Below are 18992 nucleotides of genomic sequence, written 5' to 3'. Positions count from 1 at the left end.
CCCCCTTACCATTTCACACAGGGGGGGCCGGGATCTGGGGGTCCCCTTGTTAAAGGGGGCTTCCAGATTCCGATAAGCCCCCCGCCCGCAGACCCCCACAACCACCGGCCAGGGTTGTGGGGATGAGGCCCTTGTCCTCATCAACATGGGGACAAGGTGTTTTGGGGGGCTACCCAAATGCCTAGGATGCATATATATACACAATACACTGTAAGTGCAGCTAACTGACTCGCAGCCTACTCTATCTAACTTAAATCAAATGACACTGTCTCTCTATCTCTCTCTCAACGCCGAAACACACTACACAGGGCCGCTGTGCAGGCGGCCTTATATAGTGCGGAGCATGTACTAAACCCCCTGAGCCATAATTGGCCAAAGCCACCCTGGCTTTGGCCAATTACGGCTCTCTGTACAGATGGTGCTGGCCAAGCATGCGGGTCATAGTGCATGCTTGGCCAATCATCAGCCAGCAATGCACTGCAATGCCGCAGTGAATTATGGGCCGTGACGCGCCACTCGAATTTGACGTGAACGGCCCATATCGTTCATAATTCGACGAACAGTCCAACATGCAATGTTCGAGTTTAACATGGGTTTGACTCGAACTCGAAGCTCATCTCTAGTAATAAACATGGAAAAGATTCATTACATTACAGACAGACTAAGGACACCCTCAGGCACGGTATTTAAAGGAATATTTCATTTTTATTGTTTCACTTTAACTATTATTAAAATCACTGCTCCCGAAAAAACGGTCATTTTAAAAACTTTATTTTGCATTGATACATGTCCCCTGGGGCAGGACCCGGGTCCCCAAACACTTTTTATGGCAGTAACTTGTATATAAGCCTTGAAAATGTTCATGTTCGTGTCCCATAGACTTTAATAGGGTTCACCTATTAGCACAAATTTTTTGTCTGTTCGCATGTTCTGGTGCGAACCGAATCGGGGGTGTTCGGCCCATCCCTAGTTTATTATCTCAAAACAAAGTCTAAGCATGAGACTGGTGTTCACAGCAACATCTCCATGACATTTTCATGGGGTGAAACCCTGGAGGGAAGGCCATTTGCAAGGAAGTGCCTCAGATATTTACTAAGTCTCCTAGCATGCACAGTAGCCCCCCCCTATTCCAAGTCTGGGTATTAAACATCCTTAATTTAGAATGTTAAGTCTAGCACACCATGGTGGAGCAAACGTAGCATAACATGTGACTGAGATAATACACATCAGCCAGCTAAACTGAATAAAGCTCAAAAATACAAAAAGATAACAAATACTACATCCTCACACTCCAATGGAATATTTAAAGTTTTAGAAGAACCCCTCACCCCATCAGCGGTACCCCGGGGATCAGAGTAACCTTGCATGTTGGGGGACTTCTGAAGGTCAGGTACCCAACACCAAATCTCACTCTTATCGTCCCCTAACCTGTGACCCGAACCAACACTTATCTCCCTGAATCCTAACCCAAACTTTAAAACTTCACCCCAACCTTAACCTAACACTAAAGGTTAACTCTTAACATTAAGTTCAAATCCAAGAGGCAGGTGAGGACCTGCTAAACAATGTTGGCTCTGACCCATGAGAGATTTTGAGTTTAAACCCCTGTCCTAAAGTTCATTCTCCATAAGTCTACAGGAAGCCCTGTCTGTCCATCTTTTGGTTCCCATCACCATGAATGTGTTTTCTCTCGTCAGATGTGAATATGGAGAAATCCTCCCACCGGGCAAGGAGCAACCTCTACTATAAGGTGAGACCTCCATTGCCACAACTGACCTTTCCTTGATAACAGAACAATATAAAATGGAAAAAAAACTCTGATTGGCTATGTGGACAAATTTAATGTAGAAGTCCATCCTGAGCTAGTTTGGCTGGGCTTCTCCTAAGGGTCACTGGAGTGAAATTCGTTTTGCACTCCTGTGACCTGTTTTCAGCAGAGAGCGGTCTGAAGTCTGCTCTCTGCTGACATCACTGGAATCAGTCCAGACACCATGTCATCATGATAAAGTCTGGATCCACCAGGTGCCTGGACTGATGACTGTCTCATCGAGCTGCTGAGAGCCTGAGAATGCTGCTCCCCTCAACAGCTCAGCGCTCCAGTGAGCGTGGAGGAGCAAAGAGGAGAGCTGCTGACTGACAGTCAGCAGCTCTCCTCTCTGGGATCTGTGAGAACCGAGCCATCGGTGGTGTTCGATCGCTCAGTGCTTAGTGCAGAGGTACCGGGGGACAGATGCAGCATCGGTCCCATGCTGCATTAACCTAGGTAAGTATAAAAGGGGGAAATAAATAACCCATACTTCTCTTTTAACTAAAAAGCAGAACTGTCTATGGCTTGTCCTCAGGACCAATGACTGATATTTGGAGCTCCGGTGAAGAAATTTCAGTGATTATTGCTGGTTTATGAATTCAGGAAGGATTCAGGCTCACTTGCCCAGTTTGCTTGCCGAGCCCTATTGGTTAATATTATTGACACCAATCACTCTGACCCGTGTCATGGCTGTCAGATCACCGGTGCAGCCCCGGAATTTACTAACACTCAGAAGCTTGTGACAGACCCAACCAGGACAGAGGCTTTTGGAGGGGACTGCAGAGTGGCCTTCTGCTTACTGGGCCCTGGCTTTTGAGCGAGCACTACTCTTTGGAAGGTGTGTGCCTGGGGGGGACCCTTGGAGTGGTCTTGCTTCGGATTCGGGGTCCATGTCTCCCCAAAACACAAAGATTTGGGGCCTTTGTGCCCGAACCAGCAATGACTGCTTCAGACTGTGAGACTCAGAGCAGATGTTAATAAAATCAGCTCAAAGCAATCTGATGCTGGGGTCTCCTGCTATAATCTGTTTACTAAGGTGTCTTTCCCCCATTGTATCATTTTCCCATTGTGTGCCTCCTAGGTGTGCATTCCCATTGGTTATTGAGTCACCTACTGTTTCTGTCTGTCTGCTCATCTCTTGGAGATGTGATTAATATTGTGTCCACTTTACCTTGTTACCAAACTATTTGTCAGAAACCATGAATCAGACTGAGAAGGAAGTACAGTTAAATCACATTTGTTTAACAAAAAAAAAAAAATAGCAAACAGAGTAAACATAGTCAAAACATAGCCAATTTTAGGAACCGCAACGGATAGTCAGAAAAGCCAAAACGTTAGGGAGCCAGAGATGAGCATAGTAGAACAGCAAGCTGGATCTGGAGCCAGAAGGAATGTCAGCCAAGCAAGTCTTTAACAGGAACACAGGAGAGCGTCTCTAGAGATGTGACCAAGGCAAAGGCAGAGATCATCTGGGCTGGAGGGTTTAAGTAGGCAGGACTGACGAGCAGGATATCATCAACAGGTGAGTCACTGTGGAGAGATAGGAGCTGGCAATTAGCCAACAGCTGAGTGGCCAGCTCAGTGAAGGAAGGGCTGAGCCCCGCCCTGACACTATTGTGGGATATTATATGTCTATGTTGATTTGCTTACTGTTTAATTACTGCTTATGTTTATGGTAATTGTTCCTTAGATATGCTATTTACAGTTTGCATTGTTTAGGATAATGTGATCAAACTCTTATCTGATCTTGCATGCTATATATTCTATGTGAATTTACAATAAAGAGTTCCAGTTTGAACCTAAGCTAGTGTCGTCTAGATCTTAGGTACAATATTCCGCTATAATACCGGGTTCCTGGTTCCAGACTGGAGGAATCTGTATCGTAGCGGAAGCACCCAGGCTGGGAGCCAGGCTTTCCGTCACAAAGCTTACCATAGATTCTCATAGTGGAAGGTCAATGAGGTCCACAGATTGGGAGGAAAGTGTTCATGAAAGGAGAACTCACATTATATGTAGAGATTGGGATGGAAAAGATCCTTGTAAGACAAAGTCAAACACACCGTGTCCTTCACTATGGGGCTCACAGGTATCACTCGCCACATATTACAATGTGTACTATACAAAATCAAATAGAATCTTTATAACTGGTATGTTTTTTTATTTTAATAAATATTTTATATAAAAACATATAAAATGCAGATATCACTGTTGCAGATTCAGGGTGGCCATACATCAGGAGAACCTCTCAGTCTGCCCTATGGCTCATACAACCAATATATCTGATCATTGTACACAATGTATTACGTATCTAATATCAGTTTAGGATGTCATAGGAAGATTCACAGATGGTTAGAAGATAACTTCTCAATGCATTTCATGAAACAAAGATCCTCTTCCTCAGGAGACTGTGGAACGTATTGTTATGAAACTCCCAGAATCCCAGCCAGAACCTCTGTATGGAGTTTTAGTAAAGTAGTTAATATGATACGAGTTCTATCTGGAGCGTCTTTCTTTTTATGATCCCGCTGGATATTGTGCTTCACCAGAGACACTTTTTTTCAGAGAAGGATGGACTGTATACACTGTGGAGGATCTGTTAAGCACTTACCGCCCGCTCACAGTACATTTACTGTGAACGGGCGGCACAGCCGGGCACCATGGCTTACCCATACGTCACTGTGAGATTCCAGATTTTTGGGTGCGCATGCACGCCCCCTGTTTACCCGTGCTGTGATTGGACACAGCACAAATTTGTAAGCAGATTTCAACCAATGATGTTGGCTGATACCTGATGATTGGCTGTGGCCAATCACAGCAAAGAGTTCTGTACACAGACAGAAATCTGTCTGTTTCCAGTGGCGTACCAATGGAGGAGCCCGCCCTGGGTGCTACACATTGGGTTGAGGGGGTGTCAGGCCGGCACCGCTTATTCAGCAGTTCTGCTTCCCATTTCAAGCATTGTGAACTTTGACCTTTTGTAACGGTCTCCGCAAAGATGGCACCGGCCCACAGAGGGGAAATGATGCATTCGACGGCAGGAAGTGCCCGCTGGAATGCATTTCCGGCCCCATTACCTGGTCCATGTAGTTGGCGTGTGTTCCACATTGCAGAACCACTTTTCTTCAAGCTTTGCATCCCAGACAACACCCCAGAAATGTTTACATCCTTAATCCACTGTTAGTAAGTGATCGTTGTCACTCTAGGTATGAAGTGTGTTACTGGCAGGATCACCAGATGAAAATAAAATAAACTCCAGAAAACAAAAAACTAATGCATCCACCAGCTGTTTTTGAAATGATATTTTGTATCTGATTGATATATATATTATTGGAAGTAACATCTCAAACTAGAACATTAGATGGAGACATACAGAGGGAGGGGCCAGTGCTCTACATGGAGGTGGAGCCACTGCTGATTTTTTTACTGTGTGCAAATTTCCCCTTGAGCTATTGGACTCTGTATACAACAGAATTTTTTTTAGCAGGAAGTGAGGAGAGACTGGAAAACATGTGAGAAGGAGTCAGAAGCTCCCCCTTCTGGCTTGATAGTACAATACATACTATTGATGGATAATATGTCCCACTTACCCGATTTTTATGATATAATTTAGTCATGACTGTAACAAGTAAAGAAAAGATATGATGTAGGCCTGATATGCTTCCCCTTTTATGGACTAGCCTGATGTACGGAATGAAAGAGAGGCTCTGGCTGCTACAGGCAACACAGGCAGTTCTTCTTTCAGAATTAAGGCTGCAGTCCGTCCCAGGGCCATAGATCATTTTCTTTCCTGTAGGGGGTTCAGCCTTGGGTACCATGGGTTACATAATTAGCGGCCCTTTACAGGCTGCACCGCCCCCTGCTGCTTCGTCAGCCAGTAGGTAGCTGAAGCTTCCTCAAATGTCCTGACATCACCCAGGATTCTCCGATGCCCAGCGGGCGGCAGCATGTACGTTTTTTAAGCAAATGTAGTAGATAGGTTGTGGCTGTGACAGGAGACAATCTGTGCATCTCCTGGAGCTAGTTGTCCCACATGTGTCCCATATGTATGAGTCTCAGGATTTTATCATCATTATTTATTTCCAGGTGACTGAAGATCAGAAGATAAATGAAGATGCAGAAGATGCTCCGGATCTGCTCTATAAGAATATGGAGGTGACCACGCCCTGTGATGTGTACAAGTCCGCCTGCTGTGCCCACTGACAGCTGAAAGTAAAAAAAAGAATTGCCAGAAAAATTTTTAAAAAATGGTGTGAGATCCCACCACCAAGTCCATACCAGGCCCTTTTGGCCCTTTAGGTCAACATGAGTGGCTCTGTCCCCCACTGGAAAGCACCTTGTCCCCATGTTGATGAGGACAATGGCCTCTTCCCAACAACCCTGGGTGGTGGTTGTGGGGATCTGCAGGCAGGGAGCTTAATGGAATTTGGAAGGCCCCTTTAACAAGGGGGCCCTCAGAACCCACCCCCCATGTTAATGAGTATGGAGTTCATGGTACCAAAAAAAGAGTGAAAAGTGTATAAAAACACACACAGGTTTTTGACAAATCCTTCATAAAAAAAAGGAAGTAATTAAAAAAAGTCCCCTGATGTAGATCCTACCTCAATCACAGCGCTTCGCCCGTGAGGAAGACTAACCACCGAATGCCTGCTTCTTCGTCTGACGGTTCTTAAATAGGTAAGGGGCGGGGCCACATGGTGACATAACAGGATGGCCCCATCCCCTTGTGACATCACTGACTGGTGCATGCTGGGTCCGTGACATTACAAGGGAGCCCCACCCTTTACCTATTTAAGAACTGTCACAGGGCAGGCATTAAGCGGTCAGACGTTGATGAGTCTTTTTTTCGGGTCCTGAGGTTGCGGCGGCCATCGGGATTGACAATTGCCAGTTTTGCTGCAGCAGGTTCTATACATTGTACAGATGCACCACTTTACAGGCAGACTAAGGGGACCCCCCAGGCACTATATTTACATAGTTACATAGTTAGTCAGGTTGAAAAAAAAGACACAAGTCCATCTAGTTCAACCAAAAAAAATAAAAAAATACAATCCCATATACCCAATCCTCCAAGAGGAATTTTTCATTTTTATTGTTTCACTTTAAGCATCAATAAAATCACTGATCCTGAAAAAACAGTAGTTTTAAAACATTTTTTTGCACTGATACATGTACCCCCATCCCCCTTCTATGGCCAAAAAACTTGCATATAAGCCTTCAAAATGGGCACTTTTGATTTTTCATGTTTGGGTCTCATAGACTTTATTAGATTTAGCGACTCGGGGCCAAACTTTCCCCCGTTCAGCAGCAAATTAATTTTGAAAAAGGAGATTTCGAAAACTTGTCACCCTCCTCTCTCCTGTGTCTCTGCAGTCTGTCACCCTCCTCTCTCCTGTGTCTCTTCAGCCTGTCACCCTCCTCTCTCCTGTGTCTCTGCAGTCTGTCACCCTCCTCTCTCCTGTGTCTCTGCGGCCTGTCACCCTCCTCTCTCCTGTGTCTCTGAAGTCTGTCACCCTCCTCTTTCCTGTGTCTCTGCAGCCTGTCACCCTCCTCTCTCCTGTGTCTCTGCAGCCTGTCACCCTCCTCTCTTCAGTGCCTCTGCTGTCTTCCACCCTCCTCTCTCCTGTGTCTCTGCAGCCTGTCACCCTCCTCTCTCCTGTGTCTCTGCAGCCTGTCACCTTCCCCTCTTCAGTGCCTCTGCTGTCTGCTACCTATGTCATCTTTCAGAATTAAGGCTGCAGGGCACCACATGGCCATTAATATTTTTTTTCCTTGAGGGTTTAGCCCTGGGTACCCAGGGGCACATAATTAGCGTGCCTTTACAGGCTGCACCGCCCCCTACTGCCTCCTCAGCCAATAGGTAGCTGAAGCTTCCTCAAAAGTCCATCCTTGCTGACATCACCCCGGATTGCCCAATTCCGGCGGGCAGCAGCATATTTGTTTTCTTATGCAAATGTAGTAGAAAGGTTGCGGCTGTGACAGGAGACAAGCTGTGCATCTCCTCTCTATGATTCTCAGGATTTAATCATCATTATTTATTTCCAGGTGACTGAAGATCAGAAGATCCCTGAGGATGCAGAAGATGACCTGGATCTGATCTATGAGAATATGGAGGTGACCATGCCCTGTGATTTGTAAACGTCCACCTGCTAAACGAAGAACATTTCATAATAAGACCAGCCTGCCACCCTCCTCCCTCCCGTATCTCTACAGCCTGTCACCCTCCTCACTCCTGTGTCTCTGCAGCCTGTCACCCTCCTCTCTCCTGTGTCTCTGCAGCCTGTCACCCTCCTCTCTCCTGTGTCTCTGCAGCCTGTCCCCTCCTCTCTCCTGTGTCTCTGCAGCCTGTCACCCTCCTCTCTCCTGTGTCTCTGCAGCCTGTCAACCTCCTCTCTCCTGTGTCTCTGCAGTCTGTCACCCTCCTCTCTCCTGTGTCTCTGCAGCCTGTCAACCTCCTCTCTCCTGTGTCTCTGCAGTCTGTCACCCTCCTCTCTCCTGTGTCTCTGCAGTCTGTCACCCTCCTATCTCCTGTGTCTCTGCAGCCTGTCACCCTCCTCTCTCCTGTGTCTCTGCTGCCTGTCACCCTCCTCTCTCCTGTGTCTCTGCAGCCTGTCCCCTCCTCTCTCCTGTGTCTCTGCAGTCTGTCACCCTCCTCTCTCCTGTGTCTCTGCAGCCTGTCACCCTTCTCTCTCCTGTGTCTCTGCAGTCTGTCACCCTCCTCTCTCCTGTGTCTCTGCAGTCTGTCACTCTCCTCTCTCCTATGTCTCTGCAGTCTGTCACCCTCCTATCTCCTGTGTCTCTGCAGCCTGTCACCATCCTCTCTTCAATGCCTCTGCAGTCTGCCACCTGTGTCATCTTTCAGAATTAAGGCTGCAGGGCACCACATGGCCATACATATTTTTTTTCCTTGGGGGTTTAGCCCTGGGTACCCAGGGGTACATAATTAGCATGTCTTTACAGGCTGCACCACCCCCTACTGCCTCCTCAGCCAATAGGTAGCTTAAGCTTCCTCAAAAGTTCATCCCTCCTGACATCACCCGGGATTCCCTAATTCCCGGCGGGCGGTAGCATGTTTGTTTTTTGTATACAAATGTAGTAGACAGGTTGCTGCTGTGACAGGAGACAAGCTGTGCATCTCCTGGAGCTGGTAGTCCCACAGCTAGACTAGTCTACCTGCTGTGTCATTGACATATGCTCTGGGGGGTTCTACCCCTCTGATCCCCCCCTTATCTATGCCCCTAGTGCACCAACATGGAGGAATAAAGGATGGGAATGTTCCCACATCACCCTCTAGTCATAATTGCTGTTAGAAGCCGCCTCCTCTTCTCAGCATTCAGAGTTTCTCCCGTATTCTAGATATGTGTGCGGGGATACTATGTACACTGCCAGAGTTCTACCTCCTATGTATGAGTCTCAGGATTTTATCATCATTATTTATTTCAAGGTGACTGAAGATCAGAAGATCCCTGAGGATGCAGAAGATGACCTGGATCTGATCTATGAGAATATGGAGGTGACCACGCCCTGTGATGTGTACAAGTCCACCTGCTAAGCGAAGAACTTTTTCATAATAAGACCAGAAATATATCACTTTGTCATCCCTCCATCATGTCCCACCATCATATCACTCTATTATATCACTCCGTCATATCACTCTATTATACCACCTTCTGGGATTTTATACGTTTGTAGATTCTTCACACGTTCTCTTCTATCACTATAAAGCAATTTTTATTTTTAAATCCATAAAACCAGAATGTGACCATTATTTGTGTGTTCCAATCCTGGCAAATAATGATGGAGTCGCAGAGAGTTTGTGATGGGCTTCTCTAGTTTTTTATCTCAATCATCCTAATGAGGAACGTTCACTCAGCAACATGAAAAATATAAAAGGTCCAAAATTTATACAATGAATAATTTGAACAAAAACAAACCACAAATCCCAGCTTTGAAATCTCTATTGTACAAGACACCAGGGAAGGATTCTTAATGGGAGATATGTGTCCCCATTATTTTGTGTTGTGGTCCCTTTAGGAGGGATGAAAAGAAGCTCTGGGAAATACTCATCCATGCAGGGTGAGGGACTTCAGGGTGATCCACTAAAGAGAGAAAACTGATTTACAGTTTTCCTGGGATTAATAATTCATGATATGGGACCCATAATGCAGAGGTTCTGAGAGATTTTGGGTGGGAAAGAGTCTCAATCCCTGTCTATGGATTCTGTGGTACTAAAAGGTTTAACCTGCCTGCTAGAGATGGCTGAGAAGGGCAGGACATTCTTAGCGGGTGTCCATGAGGTATGGTGAGGAGAAGGACACACTTGCAAAAGGAGCTGTGTGCTGCTGAGGCTTCAAGATACTATTGAGCTGTACTGTTGGGTGAACGGTTTGGCCCAAACAACGCAAACATTCAAATTTTCTGTGCACTCGGCGGGATGTTGGCCCACCGAGCGCACAGTCAGTATGTTGCTAAGGAGCAGGTATAGGAAGACGGCCGTCACATTCTTAACAACAAATGTGTCATCAGCTGTCAGCGGGCTTTCCCCAGACCCTTTTGACTCTTTGGGTCAACATGTTGATGGGGATATGAGTCTCTTCCCGACAACTCTGGGTGGTGCTTGTGGGGGTCTGCATGCAGGGGGCTTAATGGAATCTAATGGGCTTGATGGAATTTGGGAGCCCCCTTTAACAAGGGGGCCCACAGATCCCACCACGACCATGTGAATGAGTATCAGGGACATTGTGCCCCTACTCATTCATCAAAAAAAGTGTCAATAATAAAAAAAAACAGTACACAGGTTTTTGACAATTACTTTATTAAAAAAATTGAAAGAAAATAAAAAACAATGTCCCCCAATTTAGATCCATCATCAATCACAATGCCCGCCGCACCGCCGGACCCAAACACATAAAAAAAAGCTCCATCTGTGAGCAAGGCTGACTGCCAAATGCCTGCTCCTCCATCTGACAGTACTTAAATAGGTAAGGGCGGGGCCCCCCAGTGTCATCACCTAGTGGCCCCATCTACTTGTGACATCACTGACCATTGCATGCTGGGTCGGTGACATTACAAGGGTGCCCCGCCCCTTAAATATTTAAGAACTGTCACCCAGCGGAGCTGGTGTTCTATTGGATAGTGCCCACTATCGAGAAGTGCCCGGGAGGAACGGCCCATGCGCAGCACAACAGCTGATTTTCTGATCAGCTGTTGTGATGGCGAGGCGGCGCCTGCGCACAATAGCCGATGGAAGGAATTTTTGTGTCAGATTGTGCCCCACACTGGCGAGGCGTGCTCATGTTGGTGAGGGGCGGATTAGTAGATGATGGGGGCGGATTATTAAATGATGGGCAGTGCTGCAAAAAACATATTTTTCTGCTATTCTTCGTCGACGCTTGCGGGGCATGTTTAACTGAAGGGTGGATTTTTATATCCAAAACATATGTGTTTAGCAGCACTGCCCATCATTTATTAATCTGCCCCCATCTTGTACAAATCCGCCCCTCACCGACATGAACATGCCTCTCCAACGCCAGGCACAATCTGACAAAAAAATTTCTTCCGTCGGCTATTGTGCGCAGGCGCCGTCTCGCCGTAACAACAGTTGATCATAAAATCAGCTGTTGTGCTGCTCCCTACAGCGAATTCACCATTCATCTCGGGCACTTCTTGATTGCGGGCACTTCTCGATGGCGGGCACTATCCGATAGAATACAGGCATTCAGTGGTCAGCCATCGACGAGTACAAAGCTTCTTTTTTTTTTTCCGGGTCCGGCGGTGTGGTGGGTGTCACGATTCATGATAGATCTACATCGGGGGACACTGCTTTTTTTTTTAATAAAGGAACTGTCAGAAAATGTGTACTGTTTTTATTTATTTTTGACACTTTTTTGGTGAATGGGTAGGGGTATAAGGTACCCCATACTCATTTATATGGGGGGGTTGGGCTTCCAGATTCTGATAAACCCCACCCACCTGCAGACCCCCACAACCACCACCCAGGGCTGTTGGGAAGAGACCCTTATCCCCATCAACATGGGGACAAGGTGCTTGGGGTGGGGGGACAGAGCCCCCCATGTTAAAGGGATGTGGCCTGGTATGGTTCAGGAGAGTGGGGTGCTAGCTCACCCCCCCTTTTCTGGCCTGCCAGGCTGCGTGCCCTGATAGGGGTCTGGTATGGATTTTGGGGGGGACCACCCCACCCCGTGGGGTTCCTCTTTAAATCCATACCAGACCCAAAAGCACACCACTTTTTTTCGTATTGCCGGCAATACCTTGCAGCCGCAAAGTCAATTTAAATGTCAGTTTTTACATTTTTTTTTTGTAGAAATGTCAGTTTTGCTGCAGAAGGTTCTATACATGGTACAGATGTGCCACTTTACAGACAAACTAAAGAGACCTCCCAGGCACTATATTTAAAGGAATTTTTCATTTCTATTGTTTCACTTTAATCATCATTAAAGTTACTGCTCCTTTAAAAATTATATTTAAAAACATGTTTTTGCATTGATCCATGACCATTTTTATGGCCAATAACTTGCATCTAAGCCTTCAAAATATGGACTTTTTTTTTTCATGTTCGGGTCCCATAGACTTTAATAGAGTTTGTGGTTCAGGGCAAAACTTTCTCCCCTTTTCGGCAGCAAATTCATTTTGAAAGAGGAGATTTCAAAAACTTGTCACCCTTCTCTTTCCTGTATCTCTGCAGTCTGTCACCCACCGCCCTCTGTAGACTTTAGGTCAGCCTATTTTGACCAGGGTGCCCTGGGAGCTTGTAGTTCTTTCATGCATCATTAGGGGTACCTTGACAAATTGCCTAAAAATTGCCCAAAAATTGCAAGCCAGCAGGTGGATCAAGCCTTCCTTACACAAAGCCACAGGTTTTCATTGTGCACCATTACAACCTTCCAGCCACCAGCGTCCTACCAACCAATGACGTCATAGGTTTGTAAGGAGGATGTTGGGTTCCTGCACAGTATCGTTGTTTGCCCCTCTCCATCAGCACTGGAGTCACATTAGCTGGGGGAGAAGAGAATCACTAGAATGCTGATTAGTACCATTGTACAAAGGTGTATTTGCTCTGGAAGAATAAGTCACCTGTAATGTTGGGCGTTCTATGTGTGTGGCGACAAGTTCTGAATGAACCCTCAGCACATAGCTATACATCCTTTTTTTATATGTGTGTGGCTGTCACTGTGCTATGTAAAACAATTACTTTTTACATTGTAGAATGGGCTTCCTCGAAGCTGGTTGAGAAACATTGCTTTAGATGACAGCAGAGTTCCCATCCACCATGTATGTGTCTTGTGCAGTCCTTGACACACACTGCAATGCCCTATGTGAGCTCTAGATGGCAGAATAGTACCCAGTCTTTGCCTTTGTGTTCTCTGTAGTCCCTAATACAATCACAAATACATAATCTGAGCTTTAGATGGCAGAAGAGTACCCATCCTCCGTCTCTGTTTTCTCTGCAGTCCTTGACATACACTGCATTACCTAATCTGAGCTCTAGGTGGCAATAGAGTCCCCATCCTCTGTCTCTGTGCCCTCTGCAGTCCCTGACACACTCTGTATTATCTCATGTGAGCTCTAGATGGCAGCATAATGCCAATCGGTTGCCTACATGTTCTCTGTGTGCCCTCATACAATTTGTTATACTTCTTTTGAGCTTTAGATGGCAGAAGAGCACCCATCCCCTGCCTGTATGTTCTCTGCAGTCTAATCTGCAATACCTGATCTGAACTCTATATGGAAGCAGAGTTCCTATCCTCTTCCTGTGTGTGTTTTTTTTTATAAATAAATGACACAGACTGCAATACCTGATCTGATCCCTAGATGGCAGCAGAGTTCCCATCCTCAGAATTTGCCCTATCTGCAGTCTCTGACACACCCTGCAATATATGGCAGATGGCAGCAGAGTACCCATCCTCTGCCTTTGTGCTCTATGTGGTCACTGACACACTCTGAAATGCCCTATGTAATCTCTAGATGGCAGCAGAGTCCCCCCCCCCTTCGTCTGTAAGTTCTTTTCAGTTACAGACACACACTAAAATACCTGATCTGAGTACTAGATGACAGCAGAGTGCTTATACTTGTCCTTTATCTTCCCTTCAATCACTGGTACACACAAGAATATCCAACCTGTATGAGTATTACAGCAGAATTCCTATTCTCTGCCTGTATGTTCTCTGCACCCCCTGACACACACTACAATACCAAACCTGAGCTCCGGACGGCAGCATAATTCCCATCCTCAACATCTGTGTGTTCTCTGCAATCCCTGACACACACCACAATACCTAATCTGAACTCCAGGTGGCAGCAGAGATCCCATCCTCTGCCTGTGCACGCTATGCAGTCACTTGCACACACTGCAATACCCTGTATGAGCTCCAGATGGCAGCAGAGTTCCTGTACTTTCCTGCAATCCCTGACACACACAAACATACCCAATCTGAGCTCTAAACAGCATCAAAGTTCCCATCCTTGGCATTTGTCTTATCTGCAGTCTCTGACACACATTACAATATATGATCTGAGCTCCAAATGGCAGCAGAGTGCCCATCCTCTGCCCATATGTTTTCTGCACCCCCGGAACACACACTATAATATCAAATCTGAGCTCCAGATGGCAGCAGAATTCCCATCCTCTCCCTGTGTGCTCTATGCGGTCACTGACACACACTGCAATATCTGAAGTGAGCTCTAGATGGCAGCAACATTATGTGATCTCTAGCCACTTACCGACCGGCTCCTGTACGTATACGTCGGCACTTTGAAGGTGGATATCTCGGTAATGGCAGCAGCTGCTGCCACAACCGAGGTATCCACCTTTACAGGAGCCAGTCATGTTTCCAATAATGGTGGTCTCTGTGGCGGGTTCGCCGCAAGATCACCGTTATCGGCGGCGGGAAAGGTGCCACCCCCCTCCCGCCGCTCTCCCGCGCCCTCTGCCACTTACCGGAGCCGTCGGTAGCGGCGGAGGCGATCGGGACCTGTCACTTCCTCGGTATGGAGACGAGTGAGGCTAAGATGGCCCCCACCCGTCTCCATACCATAGGAGGGCGGAAGCGACGTCATAATGTCAGCTCTGCCCATTTGCCTTAAAGGCATTTTTTTTGTTGTCATTTTGTCATTTTTTTTTGCATTTAATTCCAAATATGAGATCTGAGGACTTTTTGACCCCAGATCTCATATTTAAGAGGACCTGTCGTGCTTTTTTCTATTACAAGGGATGTTTAAATTTTTTTTTTTTTTTAAAACAGTGAAAAAATAAATTAAATAAAGTAAAATAAATAAGAAAAAAAAAATTAAAGTGCCTTGTCCCGATGAGCTCGCGTGCAGAAGCGAACGCATACGTGAGTAGCGCCCGCGCCACACAAGTGAGATATCACCGCGACCGGTAGAGCAAGAGCAATAATTCTAGCCCTAGACCTCCTCTGTAACACAAAACATGCAACCTGTAGAATTTTTTAAACATCGCCTATGGAGATATTTAAGGGTAAATGTTTGACGCCATTCCACGTGCGGGCACAATTTTGAAGCGTGACATGTTGGGTATCAATTTACTCGGCATAACATCATATTTCACAATATAAAAAAAATGGGCTAACTTTACTGATGTCTTATTTTTTTATTCAAAAAAGTGAATTTTTTCCAAAAAAAGTGCGCTTATAAGATGCTGCACAAATACGGTGCGAAAAAAAGTATTGCATTGACCGCCATTTTATTCTCTAGGATGTTAGAAAAAAAAACAATATATATAATGTTTGGGGGTTCTAAGTAATTTTCTAGCAATTAAACCTGTTTTAAACATGTAAACACCTAAAATCCAAAACGAGGCTGGTCTTTAAGTGGGTAAATAGAAGCGCAGTACCCACCTCTGCCTGTGTGTTCTCTGCAGCTCCTGATACAACTTTCAATACCTGATCTGGGCTTTAGATGGCAGCAGAGTACACATCCTCTGTCTGTGCATTCTCTGCATCCACTAACTCAATTTGCAATGCCCTATGTAAGCTTTAGATGGCAGCAGAGCTTCCGTCTTCTACGTGTGCATCCTCTGCAGTCCCTCGCACACTCTGCGATGCCCTAGTTGAGCGCTAGATGGCATCACAATTCCCTTTTTTTTCCCTGTGTGTTCTTTGCAGTCCCTAATACAATCTGCAATACTTGATTTGAGCTGTAGATGGTAGAAGAGGTCACATTGTGTAGATGGCGGCATAATACCCATTCTTTTGCCTGTGTGTTCACTGTAGTCATTAATACAATCACCAATACCTGTTCTGATCTCTAGACGGCAGCAGAGTACCCATTCTTCATCTGTAGGTAACACACTGAACTACCTGATCTGAGCACTAGATGACAGTAGAGTTCCTATACTTGTCCTAATCTTCCCTGCAATCCCTCACACACACAAGAATATCCAATCTGAGCTCAGTATGACAGCAGAATTCACATCCTCTGCCTGTATGTTCTCTGCAATCCCTGACACACACTGCAATACCTAATCTGAACTCCAGATGGCAGCAGAGATCCCATCCTCTGCCTGTGTATGCTATACAACCACTTGCACACACTGCAATACCCTATCAGAGCTCCAGATGGCAGCAAAGTTCCCAACATTAGCCCATGCCCTCTCTGTAAAACCTGACACATTCTGCAATATTTGATCTAAGCTGTAGATGGCAGCAAAGTACTCATCCTTGGTTTGTGTCTTCACTGCAGTCCCAGACACATTGCAATACCTGATCTGCACTCTAGATGGCAGCAGGTTACAGATTGTTGTGTTAAAGCCCAACTCCAGCTAAAATTTATATAATTTTTTTTTTAAGATGTAATTGTTCTGCCTTTCTCTGCAATCCCTGACACCTCAATACTGGACCTGAACTCCGGATGGGAGCAGAGATCCCATCCTCTGCCTGTGCGTTCTTTGAAATGCCTAATACAATCTGCAGTACTTGATTTCAGCTTTAGATGGCAGAAGAGTACCTGTCCTCTGTCTGTAAGTTCTGAAGTTCGGAAGTAACTGATGCGCCCGTATCTTCTCTGTAAAACCTGACACATTCTGCAATCTTTGATCTGAGCTGTAGATGGCAGCAAAGTACTCATCCTTGGCCTGTGTCTTCTCTGCAGTCCCAGACACATTGCAATACCTGATCTGAGCTCTAGATGGCAGAAGGTTCCAGATTGTTGTTTTAAAGCCCAACTCCAGCAAAAATTAGTGTATATATATTAAAGATGTAATTGTTCTGCCTTTCTCTCCCTCTTTCTCTCATTGTTCTTCTCTCATCTGACCGCCCTCCCCCCTAGTCACTGTAGTGGTACTATGGGCAGAACATCCTGTATTTGGCCACCACAATTGATAATGTGGCCAATAGACAGGAAGTCAGCATTGGGTTGTTTTCATCTCATATAATTGTGTTCCTGACACTGAGAACTGATGTTCTCCTTTCTGTTCTCATTTCACATCAGCACACGGACTGTTCACCAGTGTCAGAGGGGCACCGCTGGCTCCTGGGGGTCCCTCTGTGTGCCATTGTCCAGGATGAGGGTCTCCGCTGTGATCTGGGGGTTCCTCTGCCTTATCGGTAAGTTTGGGAAGATTAATCATAATAAACATAATATACATAAATATTAGGGGTGAGAGGGATATAGGCTGAGGGGATCCCCCACAATTGGGGTCCCTCTGTATGTCAGTGTCTGTGATGAGGGTCTCCACTGTGATGTTGGGTCCCCCTCTTCATGTGTCTGGAATGAGGGGTACAGCTGTGATCTGTGGTCCCTCTATTTATCTGGCTCTGGGATGAGGGGCTCTGCTGTGATCTGGGGTTCCTCTCTTCATCAGAGCCTGAGATGAGGGGCTCTGTTATGATCTGTGGTCCTTCTCTTAATCAGTGTCTGGGATGAGGGGCTCTGCTGTGATCTGGGGTCCCTCTCTTCATCAGGGTCTGGGATGAGGGGCTCTGCTGTGATCTGGGGTCCCTCTCTTAATCAGGGTCTGGGATGAGGGGCTCTGCTGTGATCTGGGGTCCCTCTCTTAATCAGTGTCTGGGATGAGGGGCTCTGCTGTGATCTGGGGTCCCTCTCTTTATCAGTGTCTGGGATGAGGGGCTCTGCTGTGATCTGGGGTCCCCCTTTTCATCAAAATTCTGGGATGAGGGGCTCTGTTGTGATCTGGGGTCCCTCTCTTCATCTATGTCTGGGGTTAGGGTTCTGCCTTGATCTGGGGTCTTACTCTTTATCAGTGTCTGTGATGAGGGGCTCCACTGTGATCTGGGGTCCCCCTCTTCATCAGAGTTTGGGATGAGGATCTCTGCTGTGATCTGGGGTCCCTCTCTTTACCAGAATCTGGGATGAGGGGCTCTGCTGTAATCTGGGGTCCCTCTCTTCATCAATGTCTGGGATTAGGGTTCTGCCTTGATCTGGGGTCTTTCTCTTTATCAGTGTCTGTGATAAAGGGGCTCCACTGTGATTTGGGGTCCCTCACTTCATCAGTTTTTTGGATGAGGGGGTCCATTGTGATCTGGGGCCCCTCTCTTCCTGCACTGTGATCTGGGGTCCCTCACATCATCAGTGTCTGGGATGAGGGGCTCTGTTGTAATCTGGGGTCCCTCTCTTCATCAGAGTCTGGGATGAGGGGCTCCACTGTGATCTGGGGTCCCTCACACCATCAGTGTCTAGGATGAGGGGGTCCATTGTGATCTGGGGCCCCTCTCTTCCTGCACTGTGATCTGGGGTCCCTCTCTTCATCAGTGTCTGGGATGAGGGGCTCAGAAGTCATCTCATGCCCCTTCTCTTTAGCAATATCTAGGATGAGGAGCTCCAGCATTTTTAGGACCAGTAGTGTACTCAGTCAGCACTTCCATGGAGTGAGTCTTGGGTCCCAATGGGGCAGTGTAATCTGGATCTTTATATTGTCTTGTTGGGTCCCAATCCTCCCTCCATAGGAATCATGGTTTCCATACATTGCACTGATGGTGGCCAAGAAGCTTGGATCCCCCATGTGAAGATTGGAATGAAAGGCTTCATGATATTTGGCTATACTTGTACCATATAATACAAGTAAATGGCACAAAAGACTAAGACAATATATATCCCTGAATATAGAATAAAAGTGCTAAGTAGGCATAAAAATAAATGCAAACAATGACAACCCAAGTCCACAATCTAAGTGATTATATATAGAGAAAGT

General features: G+C 46.2%; 2 protein-coding genes across 12 annotated transcripts in view; both read left to right on the top strand.

Annotated features, from left to right (window-relative positions):
* Nucleotides 1-18992, top strand: part of LOC141124036 (uncharacterized) — a 256951-nt gene that overhangs the window by 58644 nt on the left and 179315 nt on the right. For 5 of the 11 annotated variants that reach the window (XM_073612114.1, XM_073612115.1, XM_073612112.1 and 2 more), the window contains exons 9-12: nucleotides 1698-1750; nucleotides 5891-5959; nucleotides 7850-7918; nucleotides 9249-9317. In XM_073612114.1, the coding sequence (XP_073468215.1) occupies nucleotides 1698-1750; nucleotides 5891-5959; nucleotides 7850-7918; nucleotides 9249-9317 (260 nt within the window). The remainder of the gene's footprint in view (nucleotides 1-1697; nucleotides 1751-5890; nucleotides 5960-7849; nucleotides 7919-9248; nucleotides 9318-18992) is intronic. The other 6 variants (XM_073612116.1, XM_073612119.1, XM_073612113.1 and 3 more) reach the window with 3 other exon arrangements.
* The window catches only part of LOC141124104 (uncharacterized), an 84910-nt gene continuing 83183 nt past the window's right edge, over nucleotides 17266-18992 (top strand). Inside the window, exon 1 of the mRNA XM_073612188.1 lies at nucleotides 17266-17388. Within this exon, the coding sequence (XP_073468289.1) occupies nucleotides 17346-17388 (43 nt within the window). The 5' untranslated portion in view covers nucleotides 17266-17345. The remainder of the gene's footprint in view (nucleotides 17389-18992) is intronic.

The sequence above is a fragment of the Aquarana catesbeiana genome, linkage group LG01 (genome assembly GCF_042186555.1).
Source record: "Aquarana catesbeiana isolate 2022-GZ linkage group LG01, ASM4218655v1, whole genome shotgun sequence".
Taxonomy (NCBI): domain Eukaryota; kingdom Metazoa; phylum Chordata; class Amphibia; order Anura; family Ranidae; genus Aquarana; species Aquarana catesbeiana.
The sequence above is the reverse complement of the archived record's forward strand: the minus strand, read 5'-3'. Positions and strand labels throughout refer to the sequence as shown.